The sequence below is a fragment of the Artemia franciscana genome, chromosome 8 (genome assembly GCF_032884065.1).
Source record: "Artemia franciscana chromosome 8, ASM3288406v1, whole genome shotgun sequence".
NCBI classification, from domain to species: Eukaryota; Metazoa; Arthropoda; class Branchiopoda; order Anostraca; family Artemiidae; genus Artemia; species Artemia franciscana.
The window spans coordinates 18,030,498-18,050,481 of NC_088870.1; the positions used below are offsets into that span (position 1 = coordinate 18,030,498).

Sequence of the window (19,984 nt, forward strand, 5' to 3'; positions counted from 1 at the left end):
GGAAGTGCACTTTTATTTGACCCTCGGCCCAGATCTTTGTGCACCTCTATTAATAATGAAGCAAATTGTGCTTTGTTCTTTCAAACAGTTCATGGTAACGAACTGTAAGTAAGGAGCGATCCGGCTCAGCAGCAACCATAATTCTAAAAAACAGAAATTTGATATCAATAGATATATCAAAAGAATCGATTTTTTATGCTCATTTTAAATATATAAGTTTCAATAAGTTCAGTCGTGTCCATCAAAAGTTACGAGCCTGAGAAAATTACTCTGATTTCTGAAAAAAGGGGGAAAACACCCGCTAAAAGCCATAGAATCTTAATGAAAACCGCATCAGAGAACCCTAATTTAGAGGTTTCAAGCTCTTATCTTCAAAAATCAAGAATTTTGTAATTTTTTTTTACCAGAAGAAAGATCATGGATGTGTCTTTATTTTATTTATTTTTCATGGGTGATCGTATCGACCCAGTATTCCTAGAATATCGGTATAGGGCTCATTCAAACTGAAATTAAAAGTTCTAGTGCCCTTTTTCTGTGACCAAAAAAATTGAAGAGCAACTAGGCCCCTCCCACGCCTTTTTGTCAAAATCGTCCGATCATAAGTTTGAGATAGCCATTTTGTTCAGCATAGTTGAAAGGCTGAATATCTATGCCTTTGGAGATATCAAGACCTTTCCCCCAGCCCCTGGGGAAAAGTCTTTAAGTTAAAAAAAAATCCTGTTGTTTACGTATAGTATTTGTTATTGGGAAGTAAGCATACGCTTTGGGGTGGGGGACGAATTTACTGCTGACAAGATTTTCCTCAAGAATAATTTCCCATGGGGAGGCAAGTTTCCAGGAGGTGAATTTTTCAAGGAAATTCTACACTGGGAGAATCTGCCAGAATTCTTATACGAATCTCTTCTCAAGTTTTGCTTTCTCTTTGGCGACTCATTTTTACGTGTGGAGATGTTAAAAGTAATTGTCCAGGGTAAATTTCTACCAGGATTGATTTGTTTAGAGAATAGATCCGTGGGAGTAAGGATTTTCTCGTGGATATGTAGCCAGACTTCCTGGCATTATCTAAAAAAAAAAGATCAGAAATTAAATAAAAGAAAACAAGTTTTTTCAGCTGAAAGTAAGGAGCAATATTAAAACTTAAAACGAACAGAAATTATCACATATATGACGTGGGTTGCTCCTCCTCAACACCTCGTTTTTTACACTAAAGTTCGAATTTAGTCCCAATTCTTTAAGAACGACCTCTGAAACACTATGGTCGTTTGATTAGAACAATAAGGCACTTTTTGAAGTGCTTAAAACTAGTGTCGAGAGCGAGATGCTAAGGAGGAGCAACCCCCCTCTTTTACCTGATAATTACTGTTCTGTTTAATTTTTAGTGTTGCTCCTTACTTTCAATGGATTTAATTTAAGAAAGAAGTCAAGCTAGTTACCCACTGCTGTTCCAGTTTCCCCAGAAGTAATGTCCTCGTGAAAGGTTATGGGTTTTTTTTGGGGGGGGGGGCTACTGGAAAACTTTTAGGTGCAAAGCTTTTCTTTTTTATACATGTAAGGATTTTTCAACCAGAAAAACCTTTGGTAAGAAAGGCTCTGTAAGCAGGTAAATAATTAGCCCGCATTGTATTCATAGAGTCTAAAGCTAATTTTGGGGGTATTTTGATAGTGTTCTAGCTACAAGATCTTAGCTTTTCTTACTATCTCTATTTGTTTATGGATTCGGTCAAATCTTTTAAAAAATCTACATTTATAACACATTACTTGGGTCTAAAGTGATCAAATTTTTATATTATGTCATTGTAGTATGTGCAATATCTCATCAGAGCGTTGGGGTAAATGAGCGGCTTCGATACAACTTTAGTCCGACCAGCGGGGTAGTGAAGTTGCACCAAATCGGTTCTGGGGAGTTGAGAGCGTTATTTCAGGCAAAGTAAATTTTGATGTGAGATTAAAAAACAACTGTAGTGTTGACAAGAATCTAGGGGGGGACGTATTTTCCAAAATCTATGGGGTAGTTTTTCCGCTTGTTTTTTTTTTCAATGAAAATACCCAAAAAAGTTGTTTTTGAATGAAAGTACCAAAAAAAATATATGAAGAGAAATCACCTCTCCCTTCAATTGACTACCCTTGGTGGCAAAGGTATTAGCGACCAGTTTTTATGGCACTTGATATCTACCAAGTGACATATAGCAATCGCAAATTCTGTAGGTCGGTCTGTCTGTCCCGGTTTTGCTACTTTAGGCACTTCCAGGTAAGCGAGGACGATAAAATTTGGCAGGCGTACCAGGAACGAGACCAGATTGAATTAGAAATTGTCGTTTCCCCGATTCGACAGGGCAGTGGGGGGACGGTTATTTCGGAAAAATTAGAAAAAAGGAGGTATTTTTAACTTACGAAGGAGTGATCGGATCTTAATGAAATTTCATATTTAGAAGGATCTCGTAACTCAGATCTCTTATTTTAAATCCCGGCTGGATCCAGTGTCATTGGGGGGGGGGGGGAATCTTGAAAAACGCTTAAAGCGGAGAGATCAGGATGAAACTTGGTGGGAAGAATAAGCACAAGTCCAAGATAAGTGACTGACATAACCAGACTGAATCCGCTCTCTTTGGTGGAGTTGGGGAGAGGGGATTAATTCGAAAAAAAAAATAGAAAAAATGAGGTATTTGCAACTTACGAACGGGTGATCAGATCTTAATAAAATTTGATATTTAGAAGGGTCTTATGCTTTAGAACTCTCATTTTAAATCCCAACCAGATTCAGTAACATTGGGGGGGGGGGAGTTGAAGAGGGAAACCGGAATTCTTGGAAACGGGAAATCTTGGAAAACGCTTAGAGTGGAGAGATCGGTATGAAACTTGATGGGAAGAATAAGCACAAGTTATAGATACGTGATTGACATAATTGGAACGGATCCGCTCTCTTTGGGGGAGGTGGGGGTTGTTAATTTGGAAAAATCACAAAAATTTAGGTATTTTTAACTTAAGAACGGATGACCGGATCTTAATGAAGTTTGATATTTAGAAGGAATTCATGTCTCAGAGCTCTTATTTCAAAATCTCGGCCACATCTGTTGACATTGGGGAGAGTTGGAGGGGGAAACCAGAAATCTTGGAAAACGCTTATAAATGTCGTACATTCGTGATTGACGTAACCGGACTGGATCTGCCCTCTTTGGGGGATTTAGGGGGTGGGGTTCAGTGTTTTGGCGAGTTTGGTGCTTCTGGACGTACTAGGACGATAAAAATTGGTAGGCTTGTCAGGGAACTGCACAAATTGACTTGATAAAGTCGTTTTCCCCGATTCGACCCTCTGGGGGGGGGGGCTGAAGGGAGAGGACTAAATTAGAAAATTGAGGTATTTTTAACTTACGAGTGGGTGATCGAATCTTAATGAATTTTGATATTTTGAAGGACCTCGTGACTCAGACCTCTCATTTTAAATCCCGACCGGCATTAAGCCTCTGATTTTCTTTTTAAAGCAATCTATTGATTCCTAGAATTTTGCTAGAGCTCATATCATATGAACTCTTGGCTCTTCCGACCTCGTCAGAAGTGACATACGAGCTCTTAGCTCTTGTTTTGTCATAGGAAAAAAAATATAGTAGGCTATTTTCAATTTCTGAAATCCTAATTTCATAAAATATACCACATTATTGGCTTTTGAATTACTGTGGCTGAAGTGCCCTGGCCAAGCACTGCTAAAAGAACGCCTTTTGTGACGCTCAGGGGCACTACATTGAACTGAGTTAGAATTGAACCCTTTTCAGCACTAACAGGTTAGCAGTCTAATAAAATATCAAACATGACCTTTTTTTTTATTATTTTATTTGCCGCTTCTCACCGGAAGAAATGAATTTCAGTTTATGTGCCTGTCAATGTTAATGTTGCTTAAAGCCCTCATTCATAATTTTGTTCAAGCAACTTATAAATTTGTCTGAATTGGAAATGGTAATCTGCAATACATTCTTTGTCTATGGTCACGTCCGTTCTTAGGAGCTAGTTTTTCCTTTTGATTTTTACGAGACTTTAGGACTATATCCCTCAAGTCTAGTATTGATCTTACCGTCCCCATGGTAACGTTTGGGGGGACAGTTCTCAATTGAGTCTTCTTCATTGGTGACTCAAGAAAATAGTTTGACAATAATAGTGAATTCAGTTATTGGTATTCTCGGTTCCAGCGCCCAACAATGCTGGAGTAATTTTTGTCCTAAACAAATTGAAGGAATGTCTAACATTTCACGATTTTGTAGAATGGGAGAATTGCTATGGTAGACGGTTTGTCATAAATAGTTTTTACATTAGGCAGGGTCGTATCGTTTTGTTTGGGGGGAGGTACACACAAGATTATGGAGGGAGGTCAATCCGGATACTCCTTGGATGTGGACATGACATTAGGTCATATTCAATTATAAAAGAAACTAGCACAAAAAAAAAGGAAATTGAGTGCTATATAGCTTTAGAATAACAAAGAGTCACTATATAGTTAAAAAGAATTGGCAAAAATAATTTGCCCATCGTTTCTGTGTATAAATAAACATAAAGCTAAATAAACAAACTAAAGAAACAAGCATTTACTTGAATTATTGTGAGTTTCATAGGAGCCTTAAAACAGGCGATTCATCGGCATATTCCTGAGAACCTTGAGATATTTTAGGTCCGTATCTGAAGCCCCCTACTTTTCAGTAAAATTTTTGGCTCGTGAATCTTAAGGCAGGGCTATACTGGCCTTTCCCCGAATGGTGCCTCCTGCAGAAAGCCTGAACATAATTTATTATGGACTTTAACGATTTGGGTGATCATATCAGAATAATCTGTTTGTGGAGATGAAAAAGGGGTCCATCTTTGACGAGTTTTCCGACACGTCTTGTTTTTGCTTTTAGCTTCAGCCCCCCTTTTATTTTCCTTTGGCAAAACTTGCCCCTTTATTTTAACTTTAATTTGCTTTGAATAGAGTACAAAAAGTAAAAACGTAACAAAATATATTTTTTGTTAAATCATGTTAGCTTGTTGTAACATCAACTTGTTCTACATCGATGAATCAAAAATCAAAGTAATAATAATAAAAAATAATATTAATAATAATATAAAAATAAAAATAAATAATAATATATAAAAAAAAATATGTTTTATTATTGGATTGCACCCAGGTAAGGCAATACGTATAAATCCCTTTACGTAGGGGTGGAGGGTGGGGCAAAAGCCATTGAAAAAGGGTGATTTAGAAGTAGCAATTGAAAAATAATGGAAATTATAAGATGCGTTTTAATTGAGTGTTTTGTATTTTTGGTAGTCTTTTCAAATCGATTGATTATCGATTTGATTTCTCAAATCGATATTTTTACATTATTCGACACGTTACGTTATTCGACATTTTGTCACATAAGCAGTATCTTATTGTCGGGACTTTAAAATGAGAGAGAGAAAACTATAACTCTTTGGGTAACTTGTAATATTTCAAATTGTCTTCGTAGAATCATTGTAGCACGTAAACATTCCTCTTTTTTTTTCATAGCTGGTTATAATACTTTTGAGACTAATTTTGGTTTTGACATGCGCCGTGTTAGTTGTTAGCGATGTTATCTCCATGCCAAAAGTCGATCAATTCTGTGAGTGTTCCAAGCTCTGGTGGCAGTCGGCCTCTGTAACTCAGTTGCTTCGTATCATTTAACACCAATCATAGAGAAAGTTCATATGAAGGCCATTTTTGTTTGGGTTTCATAGGATACATGTTATAGCCGGGGCTATGCTATAGCATGTTGTTTCTGTTCTACCCGCATAGACAATTAGAAATAATAGTGAGTGATCAAAGACCCTACCGAGTAAATTATTGGAATTGTAACGAATCACCCTATTGGAATTTTTTGAAGACGCTTTCCTACTCGCTGACGGGATATAATTTGATCACCGTGGCGAAGCATACCCAGACCAAGTATAGAAGGCGTACTGCCATCTCTCGACATAATATGGAAACCAGGTGGGTTATGTCAAGCAGTTGTTTTGAGTAGATTACCCTTTGGTTCCCCCGGTCGCAGGTGATACACCATACTGTCTGTAGTATGGTGTGTTAGAAGATATGAACAAATAAAATTTAGGTGAATTCGTAGTAGGCGGTACGTTTTCTATATTGTTGTTGATTAAGGTGAAGGGTATAGTTATTGGGGGAGGGGGAGGCGAGACAAAATGCAGATGATGTAATATCATTTCAGACACAACACATGAACTCCAGATGGTTGCCAAAATATAATGAAAATATATTACTTTAGCTTATACAATAATATAATTTAGGCTATATATTTACACATTACGGTGGGGAATGGGATAAAGTAACCTTACCCACCCCTAATATGCAAATATATAGCCCAAATTATACAAGTCCAATGCATTCACCTATCATTTGTTCTTGTGGTTATGAAACCGGTTTTCTTAGATCTTACATTTAGCAAACTTTTCGAATGTGTACTGGCTAATACGGACGTACCTATTTATGAATGATATTGGTTCTTTGTTATTACTATGGTCTTTAGAAGTTAAATGAGTCTTGTTTCTATGGACCCCTTGGATGCAATGATCATATATCAAATTAAATTTTAAAAAATTGACCGCAATTTCACCTCATTTTTAAAATTTTAGCATCATGCATTAAATAAATAAAGCTTATCACAGCAAAACCCCTCAAAATGCCAGGGCATAATATAGGAGAAGAAGGGGCGAGTTTATCGAAAATAACAAAGAAAAAATTGTTCATCTAAGAAGGTGTAAAAAAACATAATAATTACAGGATATATTCAGGTACCATTATCAAAATACTCAGCAGTTACTCCTTTCCTTAAATGCACTAAGTAATAGTAATAGATATAAAAATAATAATGTAAATTGTTTGCTATTCTACCAATTTTAAAACCAATCAAATTAACCATCAAAATCAAATTCAGAAAATAATTCATATTTCAACAGCCTTTTAATAGGTGCTATTTTGATGTTTCTTCTCTCTAAAAAGAAGGATATACATTATTAATTCTATCTTTGTCAAAACTTACTATATTAGTAAAATATATATTTAGTAAATTCAACATACTACTTAGTAAACTTTTATTTCGTAAAATAGCAAGAAATAAAAATGGATTCGTTAATTACTTCTGGAGCAAACCCAGATCTAAAGCAAGATCTTGGGGGGGGAATGTGACAAGGGCGCCAATAACTAACCAAATTGACACGTTTATGTAGAAAAAAGATGTAAAAAGTGAATGAGGGCCCCAGAAAAATCTGGGGGGACCTTGTTCTGGAGAAAGGTACTTGACTCACTATGCATAGCATGTCAGGTGGCTGTAGCTACCAAGCGTATCCTTAATAAGGAAGATAAAATAGTGTGCTTGTCGATCTGTTTTTATGGTGCACGTGATCCATGGTAGTCCTATATTATTTCTTTAGTTAATGCCTGATATTCTTGTGGTGCCGCTCAGACACGTAAAGGAGGGGCTTTGAACTATGCCTCTCCGACTCCCTAAGTAATGGAATGTTAAAGATTGTCCCTATAATATTTCCCATTACCTATATAATTTTTTCCCTTTTTGAGTTGTTTAACTTATCGGTAATTTGTCATGTAGAAGATATTTGCCTCCCCATAGAGTTTTTCTTGCGTGACTGGTTTTACCATTAGATGTGAAACATTTAGCTCTATTTTATATGCTAAAAAGTACTAGACATGCGGTAATACGCGTGGTAACGACAAAATACCTAACCATATTTAAATGAAAACAGTGGCATTCAGAATTTTATTGTCTGTAGTTGCTGTTTTAATGACCCTGAGCTTTATTCAGGTAAATCGAAAGGAATGGGGTGCTGATGAGATATATAATATTCATCCCACGCAGCGTTCCCATCTGCCATCAAGTTTGTAACCAGCTGCAATGTTTATTCATCTCGTCACGGTCTCTCTCTCCATGGCTTTGCGTTGATAAAATCCACCACCTGCGTAAACACCCCGAAAACCGTGTTCATGACCTTTTTGAGATTAGCCCTATCTCAATGGCTCTTCAGATAGCGGTTCAATTCTCTGTTTAAGTAAATTTCTATCATGCAAAGATTACCGTTCCTGGTAGTAAATTGACAAAAAAAGGGATTCAAGTTTAACGCATCGCAACGCCTACAGAACAAACTGTAGAAGTCAAAACACTGGCCAATCCTTCTAAATCCTTCTAAATCCTGAGACTTTCGAGTTTTTGTAATTTTTGCTTCTATGGTGTATGGTTAATGTGGTGTATGGTGTAATGTGGTGTAATGCGTATTTTTTTAGTTTGACAGCTCTTCCCTCCACCTAACGAAAAAAAAAATCACTTTTGCAGTGTTAATGCTTGCTACATGGCTATCGATTTTTTTGCTAGTTTTTTTTCTCCGTACTTGAAACGGTATTTTAAAAATAAATATAGACTTAGTTGCTAGGACCTTAACAATTCTGTACAAAAACAACATCACCGTTACAATACGTATTAAAAGCTTCTTCAAGGGCGGCCAGTTCGTGGAAAATATAAGGGGGGTTTCAAATGAAGATATAAAAACAAGTATTTTCGAAATCTTGGGGGGGGGGTAATTTTTAGCGACAATTTAGAAAACGCATTTTTATTTATAGGAGGGAAATTACTGCCAGCCCCCATGCAATTGGCCACCGTGGCCTCTTCTTGTTCGATCGAAAAGAAAAGAATTTATTAAAGGAAGGGTTCATTCTTTTATATGATTTTGTATAAAATATCTCTGTTGTAACCTTTTAGATCGACAAAGGATGGTACCGCTTTTGTTACAAATAGAGGAAGTAGTATTTTGATTTATGGCACACTTTGAATCTTTTTTTTTCTTTCAATTTACCTGATGGATTATGACGATCCGGGCATGAAAACATCTGCTGTTTTGTCTGCTTCTGCACCGGTTTGGTTTATATTTTACGCGTTGCATTTGTTTGCTTGATTGCCATCATATCCGACAAATTTTGTCCTATTTTGAAACCATTGATGTAAAAGTGAATGCAAGCTAGTTCATCAGCGGTGACTTACCAATTAGTGACGGGCATCTATGTATACGTCTTTCCAAAAAAATGTCAGTAAAATTTAATTGTTCCCATGTAACTCAACTACCTTTCACTCAACCCTCACTCACCACAACCCCTGTTTAACTCAACCCCTATGCAAGTCAACCCTAATTCAATTGAATCCCTGCAACACCTTAGATTGAATGGTGCCGAGTCAAATAGTAGTTGAGCTACATGGAGTTGAATCGGATGGGGGCTGGGTTGAATGAGGGTTTAGTTAAACAGGAGTTGAGTTGCACGAGGATTTAGTTAAACGAGGACTAAGTTACATGTACGGCAAATTCAGTGTATGCACCTGTATCTTTATTTATATTTTACAAGCGGCTGCTAACCCCCTGAAACACAATCGAAGCTTAAAAATATGAGTAGTTATAGTAACCACAGTTTCTGGTTCTATTCCATAATTTTTGTTTTTAACAATATGGAAATCTTTGATCAGCCTTGTCATTCCTAGAGTTTTCCAACTTCTTTAGAAATGTCATCAAAAGAATAACCATTTATGTACTGCGATGAGCGTAGGAAGTTTGCCCCAAAACACTGTCAAATTTTATATGAGGTGTATTGGTCATGATACGCCGTCATGTTCATTTATTATATGGACCAGATTCAGTGAGGTAGGTTTAATTTAAGAAAAGTGTTGGGAAGCTTGAATTTTTCGTAATATTTTTGTATGCATGATTGCATGCTAGATTGCATGCTAAAATCAGGGGGGTATTTTTCTATGGGGCTGGGGGCAATTGCCCCTCCCAAACCTCGGTTTGCCCTCCAGCTGAAATTTAGTTTCTTTAAGAATCTTGTCCAAACTAAAATAAGTCTGCGTAATTCAAGCTTTCACAGAAACGGGTCAGTTTTCTTTAGTACATCTTCACCTTTTTCATTACTATATGGCTCATTTTCAGTTTTCACTTGCATTTTCATATGATTTGGGAAAATTGGCTCTAACTCTCCCCTCCCCAAGATTTTACAGAAATTACGCCAGTGGCTAAAATGGAAATACTTAATTATTTGTTTGGTTCATAACTTCGTGTAGGGAGAATAGGAAAAGGGTCCTTCTAGTATTGACCTGAAGGACCCACGATGAAAACTTACTTCCCCTAAAAAAAAAAAAAAAAAAAAAACTTTGGTGTCTTAGATCCGCTTTTTAGGAAATATCCCCTGATACCTTGGTGAAGCTTATCCTATGTGCACCTATATACCTGGTTGTTGAAATCTTCATAAACAGAAATCATGAGGCTGAGGGGTACGCACAGTGAGAGGGTGAGGCTTCAGCTCGGTGTCCTCCCTCTCGAAAGTTGGGATTTTCAATTTGTTAATACCGTAAAAAGAGTTTTGGAAAATGTGTCCCCCTCAACGAATTGAATCTATAATGTATCTATTACACCTGGTGACGAGAGTTTTCCCTATGTTTTTTTTTTTTTTTTTTTTTTTTTTTTTTTTTTTTTTTTTTTTTTTTTTTTTTTTTTTTTTTTTTTTTTTTAATGCTGAAATGCCGTTGGGAGTTCACGAGGCATTAGAAAAGTTCTGATGAGTCTTATTCTTTATATCATTGGATGACAAACAACATCAAATAGTTGCCCTCTCCCACCCCTTCCACTAATTTTCAGGGTGTGAACTCTACATGGGATGTGCCTTAAACTTGGAATTTCTATAATATGGTTAATATCAAAAGGTAATAAACAAACGAAACAGTTCACAACTAAAACTAAACTAAATATCATAAAGGTATTAAATAAACGAAAAAGGCGAAAAAATTTATTCGCTTAATTAGCATTATTCAAACTGATTCAGAAATAGAAAATTAGTCTAATAAAGACTGTATTGTCATTGTGTGAACATTCTGAGATAGCCAATGAATTTAAAAATATCGAAAAACCGTAATAACGATGAACAGCTTTTATTCGCAATAATTTTACGATACGTAAAAATACGATACGATAATCGTAAATCTTGAAGATAATTATCAGGATTGAGCAGCAGCAATTCATTTCATTCACATCTACCAGAAGAGACACTCAGATTGTGTCCTATTTGTGCTTTTTAGGTGTCATGACACAATCTGTGGGGTCTAGTAATCCAACCAAGCCCGATGGAAAAGTAACAGCAAGTGTCCCAGTTGTACTTTTCGGGAATTCATATCTTGTCTGACATCTGTGTGGGAGAGTTGGAGGAGGCCAACTCTCCTCCTACATTATTGTTCTCGGAACGATTCTAAATCAAATTCTTTGGGAAGCAAGGCCAATATGGTTCTTTTAGGTGTCCTGACTAAATTCGAACGCTGTGGGGGAGGTTACAATGGTTCCTAAATGTATCTCTTTGGGAAATCTGGCTGGGAAGTATGTTACCTCTCGACGAAATTTTGTGAGAAGTAATAGGTAATGCCCTAGCTAGAACTATCGGATCTTAATGTAACTTGGTTAGAAGTAAGAGTGAATGTTTTGGCGCTTTTTGTAGGTTATTTTGCCGGGGAGGGGATCCTAAAAATGTTTTCATCACAAGACCTACCTGAACGGGATTGCCTGTTTCGACCGATCTGACCTCTTTAAGGGGGGGGGTGGGTGGGTTTTAGTAATACCTATGTTCCGGGCACCAGGGTATGGAAAAATGGGTTTTGGAAATAAACCTCACTTAGAGGTAATAATTCTTGATCTATTTATGCCATTTTACAATACATGATCATTGTGACCTCTAAGAAAGAGGTGTTTTCTAAATTCTTGTCAAAAATTCATCGAAACTTTGTAGTAATTAAGAACTATGCTCATGGCTCTACCTTTTTGAGGTCTGTATTTGATCCAACTAATACCATGGAGGGTGGGGGGAGGGGATGTGGTGTTGAAATATATAATCAGTCGGCTTGAATAAAAAGAAACAGGAAAAAAAGTAAAAACATTTTTCCTTTTTTTGTGTGAAGAGTAAAATTATGAGTACAGTGCCGTATGATTCATCTCAGGCCCTTGATGAGCATAAATTCGTGTTGATTGCATTTAATTTCTTTGCAGTCAGGATTGAAATCTTTATTTCCTTTGTTATTTTCTTTTGCACTGAATATAGCTTTCACCAGGAAATCGCTATAATAAAATTTAGTATTCCGAATCAAAACTATCAATTATTATATGGGCGTCTATGTTTAATACGCCTATAAACACAAAAATTAGGAATAACTATGATTTCTCCTTCGGTACTAAAATATTGTCTAACGAGCAAGAACTGGAAACTAAAAAAAATATACTTTACCTGACCTCGTGATGTTGCCTCTCTTCCTGTTTTTATAGCAAGATTTGCAACGACATCAACTGCTTGGTGGTATGCTGCTAGCTTTAAAAGTCTGATGTGTCTTTCATATAAATTTATTGAAAAAAAAATTTGAGGGATATTTTCTTTTACTACAAGGGCCCTTACATCAGCTCTATCAATGTGCATGGTGGAAACAATTTCCTTGGATGGAGGGAGATTATTAATAACCCTTAGTTATTCATCCATCTTGAATGTTAAAAGTGGTTAGGTAGATTAGCGTTAAGGGAAAATCCCAAAGTCGTATTTTAATGCATCCGACTTCTTGACATGGTCTTACGTTGGATCTTACGGTCTAGATTGGGGCAGTGAGATGAACTTTTGCCTAAGAAATACGAGACCTTTTAAGTCTAAAATAGAGTGGCAGTTTGAAATTCAGTCAATCACTGCAAGAAATTGAGGAACGAAGTAGAGTTAAATGGATCCCCCATGGCATTTATAGACCTTGTAAACAATTGAAGAAAAAGATTCGTAGCTTCAGTCTCGAAATTGAGAAAGTTAAAAGAGTTCCCGGAAAAAGAGCCTTGTGGGAGGGGGGTATGATAGCGCATGCATAAAGCGCAAGATTTCAAGTGGATACTGAGGCGCGCGCCTGGGTAGCCGGTAACGACACTTCTAATTTTCCCGGGGCAGGGTTCGGAGAAAAGGAAGGATGTCCCCTACCCTCCGTGTCATTCATATGCGCGATAGGCTGTATTTTGAATAATACCTTCAGAAACTATAGTGGAATTGTGATTGGACATATAACGGGCTTCCTGCAATCCTTGATAGATCTGGATTTCGAAGGCGGCGCTACTTCACTGGAATCAACTGCCCATGATCAGGCGTGATCGGTGATGTCTCTAAGCGCATTGTACCTAATACCAGTGGCTCCAAGACTATTATAATGGCTCCAAACGTGCATGCTCCTTTCCAGCTTAAACGTAGTATAGAGGCAATAGAGACCATGTTGGAATTCATGTATATTGCCTCCATCTTAAGGCCATTTGCGTTGTACTCCAGGCATGATACGCGAAGACATCTTTTTGTTTGTGAACCAGTTTCCTCCTGGAAACAAAAGCCCGGAGGACAAAAAGAGAACCACTGGTGAATATTCAAGAGATCCAGAGCTATGAGGGGGTGATCGGAGGCATGGTTGGAGGTGGGATAAAAGCTTGCTGAAAATCGTAGGTGAAGCTGTAGCCGATAGATGAAGGTGGTTGTCGGAATTTGTTCCGAGGCTCTTTGGTTCCGGGCGGGACAGCCCATCATCTAGTTGCCTCCGGAAGTAGGTAAGATATATGATGGTGATGCTTTCCTTTTTTGTTCAAATGAGTTGCGCTCGGTGAAATGAGCCGCGAAACTCTGAACTCTAATTGAAAGTAACTTTAGGGCAGTTTTTAAATATTAAGGTCATCAGAAGTTCTTGAATCATCTTTCAGATTCGTTGTTCACAACTATATTCACCGGTTGTTTCTCTGGAGGCTTGGTGCTGTATTGCAAAATTGTAACAATTGGGCTTAGGCTGTATTTGTTTCACGCTCGACAGTATATGTCTGAGCATTACTGAAATAGGAAGCCGAATATTCTTGAGGATTAATCCAAATCACTTTTCTTGTCTACGAAACTGCAGGAATAAATAGGCCTTGTAGGCACGTACGTAAGGTAGTGCGGGCCACCGCGTCTGTGCCTGAGATTAGTTTCGTGTCTTTCTGAAATCTTGAGTTGTTTTTTTTTTATTGTCTCGATATCTCCCATGTAACTCAACTTTTTCTAGCTTTTATTCTTTCTTTGCATCAAGTTGATTCGGTGTAAATAAATGAATTGAAATACAATTGAACTTGATCAAAATAATTCACTGTCATCACAGTCTTAGTGCGCTAAGTCTTATGATTCCTTGGCTAGGCTTTTTCTTTTATCGGTTGCCAAGATGACAAGTTTTCAAGTTTAGGCTATAATTAATCTAAAATTTAGGCTAAGTTGATATTTGAGTGTCAAACTAATCTGGATCTTTGGTAGATATACTTTGTCTTGGCCAGATTTCAACTGCCAAATTCGACGGAAGTATTTTCTGCCACTTTTCTATGAAACCGGTACAGTTTTTTTTATAAAGGACACTACTAGGAAATAAATTCTCACCAAATGCAATACTGGAATTGGCTGGGGTAAAATAAGTGGAAAACGTGTTAATAGCATGAGCTTATAAAAAAAAAAAAAAAGTACCCCGATTCTATGGCCTTATTCTGTTTTAAGTTGCGATTAAAAGTTGTATGTACGTAGAATAATTGACACATAGAAATGTAGGTATCCTGACTTGACGAAAATAAAAGGAATTATTTGTGGGTGGCAAAATTGGGAAATATTTAGAGTTATAGACAATATTAACGGTGAAAAAATAACTGAAAAAAAAAAGAACTACCACGTTTTCTGATACCGCAACAAACATGTTCATGAATTCATGAGGGTATACTCTTACATGACTGCCTAATAAGCCTATAAAGGAAGAAGAGCCGAAAACTACTCAATGCCAATAACAGAACCCAGTTCCGAAATGTAAATGTAAAAAAAAGGGGGTAGTGTAACAGTCCTTACATGAAGATATTTTATTTAAAAATACTCCTTTATAAAATAAACAATAACAGAGTAAATAACCAATACTATTGATTGGGGCTCATCAGAAAAATACCATTAGCACATATGGGTTTCGGAGCTTTGCGCCGACTGAAATTAAATCATAGAAATTGTATTCAAAGCTTCACTGTACATCCCCTCCCCTCTTATGAAATTTGCTTCATTTAAATCTTGTCTTACTGTCTCTTTCCATCACATTTGAAGATGTACTACCTTTCAATCTGGCCCTAGCTTGATTACCTAAAACCACTATTTCAACAAACTATCAGATAGTACGTGGCCTAGCTATATTAACCTTTGTTTTGTTATAGGCCCTAGCTGTGAATTGAACCACATTTTCGTACAATTTATTGTTCAATATACAGTCACTGAAACGAATACCGTACCTATACTTATCTATAAACAATTACTCTGGAAAATATCTAGCATACCTTGCTCAGTTTTCTAAAGTGTCAATGTTATAGGACCATACTTGACAACAATGATATTTTCTTGGCTTCATGTATCATAATCTTTGTTCAAAGACATATCTTCTCTTTTTTTTCAAACTTTTACAACTACAAAAAACACCCTGCCCCTTGGGCATTCTGCTTTTCATATATTCACTGCGTTATATATCCACTCCTATCTTACCAATTAGGCTACATGGGTAAAGTGGAGCTGTCTACTTGATCAATTTTCCCAGTGTCTAAAATCACTTTGTATTGGCATTTATTACTACATTAAGCTGCTTCGTCATAATATCATCAATTTATAAACCTACTCCCGTGCCCAGAAATCTCAGAACCTCCAAATTTTTTCATCTTACAAACGATTTTACCCATGATCACTGTCGTATCTTTGATTTTTGTTCGGGGGGGAGTGCAAAAAGCGTAACAAAATTTTAGTTATGTGTTTTTTTTTTTACTTTTTGTACGAGCCAGACAAACATTTTAAGGGGGGTGTCAATCTGGGTACCTGTTCAAAGCCGAAGTAACTACTAATTGCGCTTACTTTTAAACATCACTTTAATGTGCTTAGATATATTACAATAATACCTTCACTAAGATTGTTCTGTCTCCTGAATCAATTCCTGGCTCATTCCTGAAACTTTACTGTTCTTCATCTACAGGTTCTCTTAGTTTAAAAAGTGTCATAACGCTCACCAATCTTCTTAATACCAAAATCAAGCTAATACCTCTATAATTACTAACCACGATTACTCTTATTGTCATTGTTATATAGGGCTTTAATTAAAGTTTTGCAAAGATGAGGTACTTCCCCTTTACCAAAAATCGTGTTCGTAGTTTTCAATGTTTTTTCTCTTTCTTGTATCCATATCTATTTCCCACTGTCTTACCATGGTAGGATATTCTCTCAAAATATTCATCCCACCATTTCTATCTCATGTTCGAGTCTAGAAGTGACTGCATCTCCTCAATTTCTTAACATACCAATGCACACCTTTCTTATATGTCGTCTGAATCTTCAAGATTCCTCACAATTATATTTATCACATCTACTTTACACTTCCTTGTTTTGAAGAAGGTACTCAGGGTTTATGCTCCTTTTTTCTCTTTTTTCTTTTTTTAACAGCTCTACGGTTAATGTCCCAGTGAAAGCTGACCGATAGCTGAGATTCAGTTTTATCCTTCTACCAAGTTTTATTTTTGAACTTCACCCTACATTAGTTTAAAATTTTCTTTGTTTTTTTTTTCAGCAAGGCTAGACCATTCTATATGAAAAAGTAGCAATATCATAATTCAGGTTTGATGAAAGGATAGACTTGCAACTAGTGAATCCAATGACAAAATACACTATCTTTTTGATGCAATTAGCCGTGGGCTTGTTGCAAAATTGCATATTTCACAAGAAATATAAAGCTTAAAGTACAGTTGAAGCTTACTCGTTAATGTTTTTGGAAACTTTTCTAATTTTCTTTTCTGAAACTACCTCAGTCAGTATTGTTTCATTCCTCGTCTACCTAATTCAGTTCTAGATTCCAATTTCGTATCCCATTGTTTAGAAATTTTTTTATTAAATGTTGATCATAGCCTAATTCTATCAAGCTCTAATAATGATATATTAAATTTTGTTTTATTGTCCTTTTCTAAACCTGCTTCCTTTCTTTTCTAAACCTTTAAGTATGACGGCCCGTACCTGAATACGGTAAATACATATCTGGTCCGTCTTCATTCATGTATATAGTACATAAAACTATGTTAAGTAATCATCGGCTGAAACTTTTAAAGCACTTTACTCCAAATACTTATAGATCTCCCCTACATTTTATTAAGTAAATATTTTCTGAAAATGTGGACCTGAAGATGAAGGCTAGCAAGAAAACTCCATAGGATTAGTCATTTGGAAGTCTTAGCTATGAGGGGGGGGGGGGTAAAGAATTTGGACAGATTCAAGTCAGAAAACATTATTACTTATTAATATGCAGAATAATTGCAACGAACACATTTTGCATGCAGACTCGCTATACTTTTCCCCCACTCTTCTCCCCTAATATGCAAATATATAGCCCAAATTTGTTTCTAAAGTAACGAAGAAACCGGTTTGTTCTCGAGTTTTACACAGTGTAAACTTGAGTGAGTGGCGTATAATACACAAGCACCGGAATTTTTCAAAGAGAGAGAGAGCTGGATTTCGCGTTATTATTTAAAAACGACCAGAAATTAAATAAAAAAAAATTCAACTGAACGTAAGTAGCAACATAAAAACTTAAAACGAACTTAAATTATTACGTATATGAAAGGAGTTGTCCCTTCCACAAAACCTTGCTCTTTACGTTAAACTTTTGTCCTAATTTTTAAGAAACACAATGGCCTTTTAATTAGAATTAATTAAAAAAAAAACTTTCCGAAAAAGAAGTTGTCTGAAGAACAGTAAAGGCCATATAAAACAAGATCAGAAGAAACAGAAACCAAAAATAACTCAAACTCGAAACAACCAGAAATTACTATTAAAGAATAAATGAAACCCGAAACAAACATAAATTAAATAAACAATCATCGCAAAAAAAAACATACAACAGGTACTTGTATAAATGAATAAATAAATCTGAAAACGATTAAAGCTTAAGTTGAATATGCAAATCAAGCTTAAAACGAACAAAAATATTTTGCTATTGAGGCATACATGAAACCCAAACGAACAGAAATTAAATAAACAATCATAGCAAACAAACAAACAAAAGTTACTAATATAAATGAGTAAATAAATCTTAAAACGAGTGAAACTTAAATTGAGTATGCCAATCAAGCTTGAAACGAACAAAAATCTCTACAAAGAAGAGCTTGGGTTTTGCCTCCTTCTCTAACTGTAAAAGTCTAAAACCTACTGCGTCATTGGCGCTTTACTGAAAACGAATTATATTACAAATATTTTCTTTTGTACTTTTTACAACATTGAAGGTAAACATAGAAATTAAATTACAGTAAAATCAAATTTGAACTAATAAGCTTTCAGCAATTAATTTCATTATTCATCAAATATTTAGTTCAATTTTATATGTCGACACCGGAGTTTTTGTTATATGATCTTTGAACTATTTTTAACACAATGGCTATCTCAAAAAAAAAATTCGGATGCATTTGGAAAAAAGGGTCTGGGGGGATAGTTGCCCTCCGATCACTTCCTCTTAAAATGGGCATTAGAACTTCCGATTTTTAATCGAATGAACCCCCTCCGAGGTTTATTCGACGACTCCTTCCATATGCAATTAATATCATTATATATTAAATATTTAGTTTGATTTTATGTGTCGACACCGGAGTTTTTGTTATATGATCTTTGAACTATTTTTAACACAATGGCTATGAAAATTTTTTTAATAAAATCGGATGCATTTGGGAAAAGGGTGTGAGGGGATAGTTGCCCTCCGATCACTTTTGACTCTTAAAAAGGGCACTAGAACTTCGGATTTTCAACCAAATGAACCCCCTCCAAGGTTTATGCGACGACTCCTTCCATATGAAGTGCCTCTGGGAAAAAAAATGAATAAATAATAAAGTATTGGAGCTGAATAGCCTTTATTATGGGCAACGCTATAGCGTTCCGTCTGAAAAGTGAATTAGAACTTTCAATTTACAATCAAATGAGCCCTTTCTGAAGTTTATACGAGCATCCCTTCCATAGAAACCATATTTGCTCCCAGGGCATAACTTACAACACCTGTCCCCGGGCCCTGGGGGGGGGTCGACTCCGGAGTTTTTGTTATATGATCTTTTAACTATTTTTAACAAAATAGATACCTCAGATTTTTCATCGGATGTATTTGGGAGAAAAGGGCGTGGGGGAACTAGTTGCCCTGCTATCACTTTTGACTCTTAAAAAGGGCACTAGAAGTCTCAATTTCCAATCGAATGAGCCCCCTTTGAAGTTTATACGGCGACCCCTTCCATATGAAGTGCCTCTGGAAAAAAATAATTATAAAACATTGAAGCCGTTCGGCCTTTATTATAGGCAACGCTATAGCGTTGCCTTTGATAATAAGCTTTGTTTTAAAATTCTGAAAAAAAGAAAACTTCAGCGTAAAGAGCGAGGTATTGAGGAGGAGGCAACCTTCCTCATATACGTAATAATTTCTTTTCGTTTTAAGTTTTAATGTTGCTCCTTACTTTCAGTTCAAAACCTTGTTGCTTTTTTTTATTTAATTACTTGCAGATATTATTTGCTAATGAAAAACATACGGAACTATATCAATAACAAGAGCTCAGAGCTCATATGGCACTTGTGACGAGGTCGGAAGAGCCAAGAGCCAAGAACTCATATAGTATGAGCTCTAGTAAAATTCTAAGAATAAATAGATTGCTTTAAAATGAAAATCAGAGGCTTAATGCCCGTCGAGATTTAAAATAAGAGCTCTGAGTGACGAGGTACTTCTAAATATCAAAATTCATTAAGATCCGATCACCCACTCTAAGTTAAAAATACCTCAATTTTTCTAATTTTTCTAATTTTCCGTCTCTCTTCAGCCCCCCAGATGGTCATATCAGGGAAAACGACTTTATGTAGTTA

At 36.2% G+C, this 19,984-nt stretch overlaps 1 protein-coding gene across 2 annotated transcripts in view; it reads left to right on the forward strand.

Moving 5' to 3' along the window:
* The window catches only part of LOC136030078 (protein gustavus-like), a 112,584-nt gene that overhangs the window by 21,169 nt on the left and 71,431 nt on the right, over positions 1-19,984 (forward strand). The window contains exon 1 of one of the 2 annotated variants that reach the window (XM_065708726.1): positions 5,615-5,974. The exons of the other annotated variant lie outside the window; for it this stretch is intronic. Within the exon in view, the coding sequence (XP_065564798.1) occupies positions 5,754-5,974 (221 nt within the window). The 5' untranslated portion in view covers positions 5,615-5,753. Of the gene's footprint in view, positions 1-5,614; positions 5,975-19,984 lie in introns of those variants that run through there. 2 annotated transcript variants of the gene reach the window in all.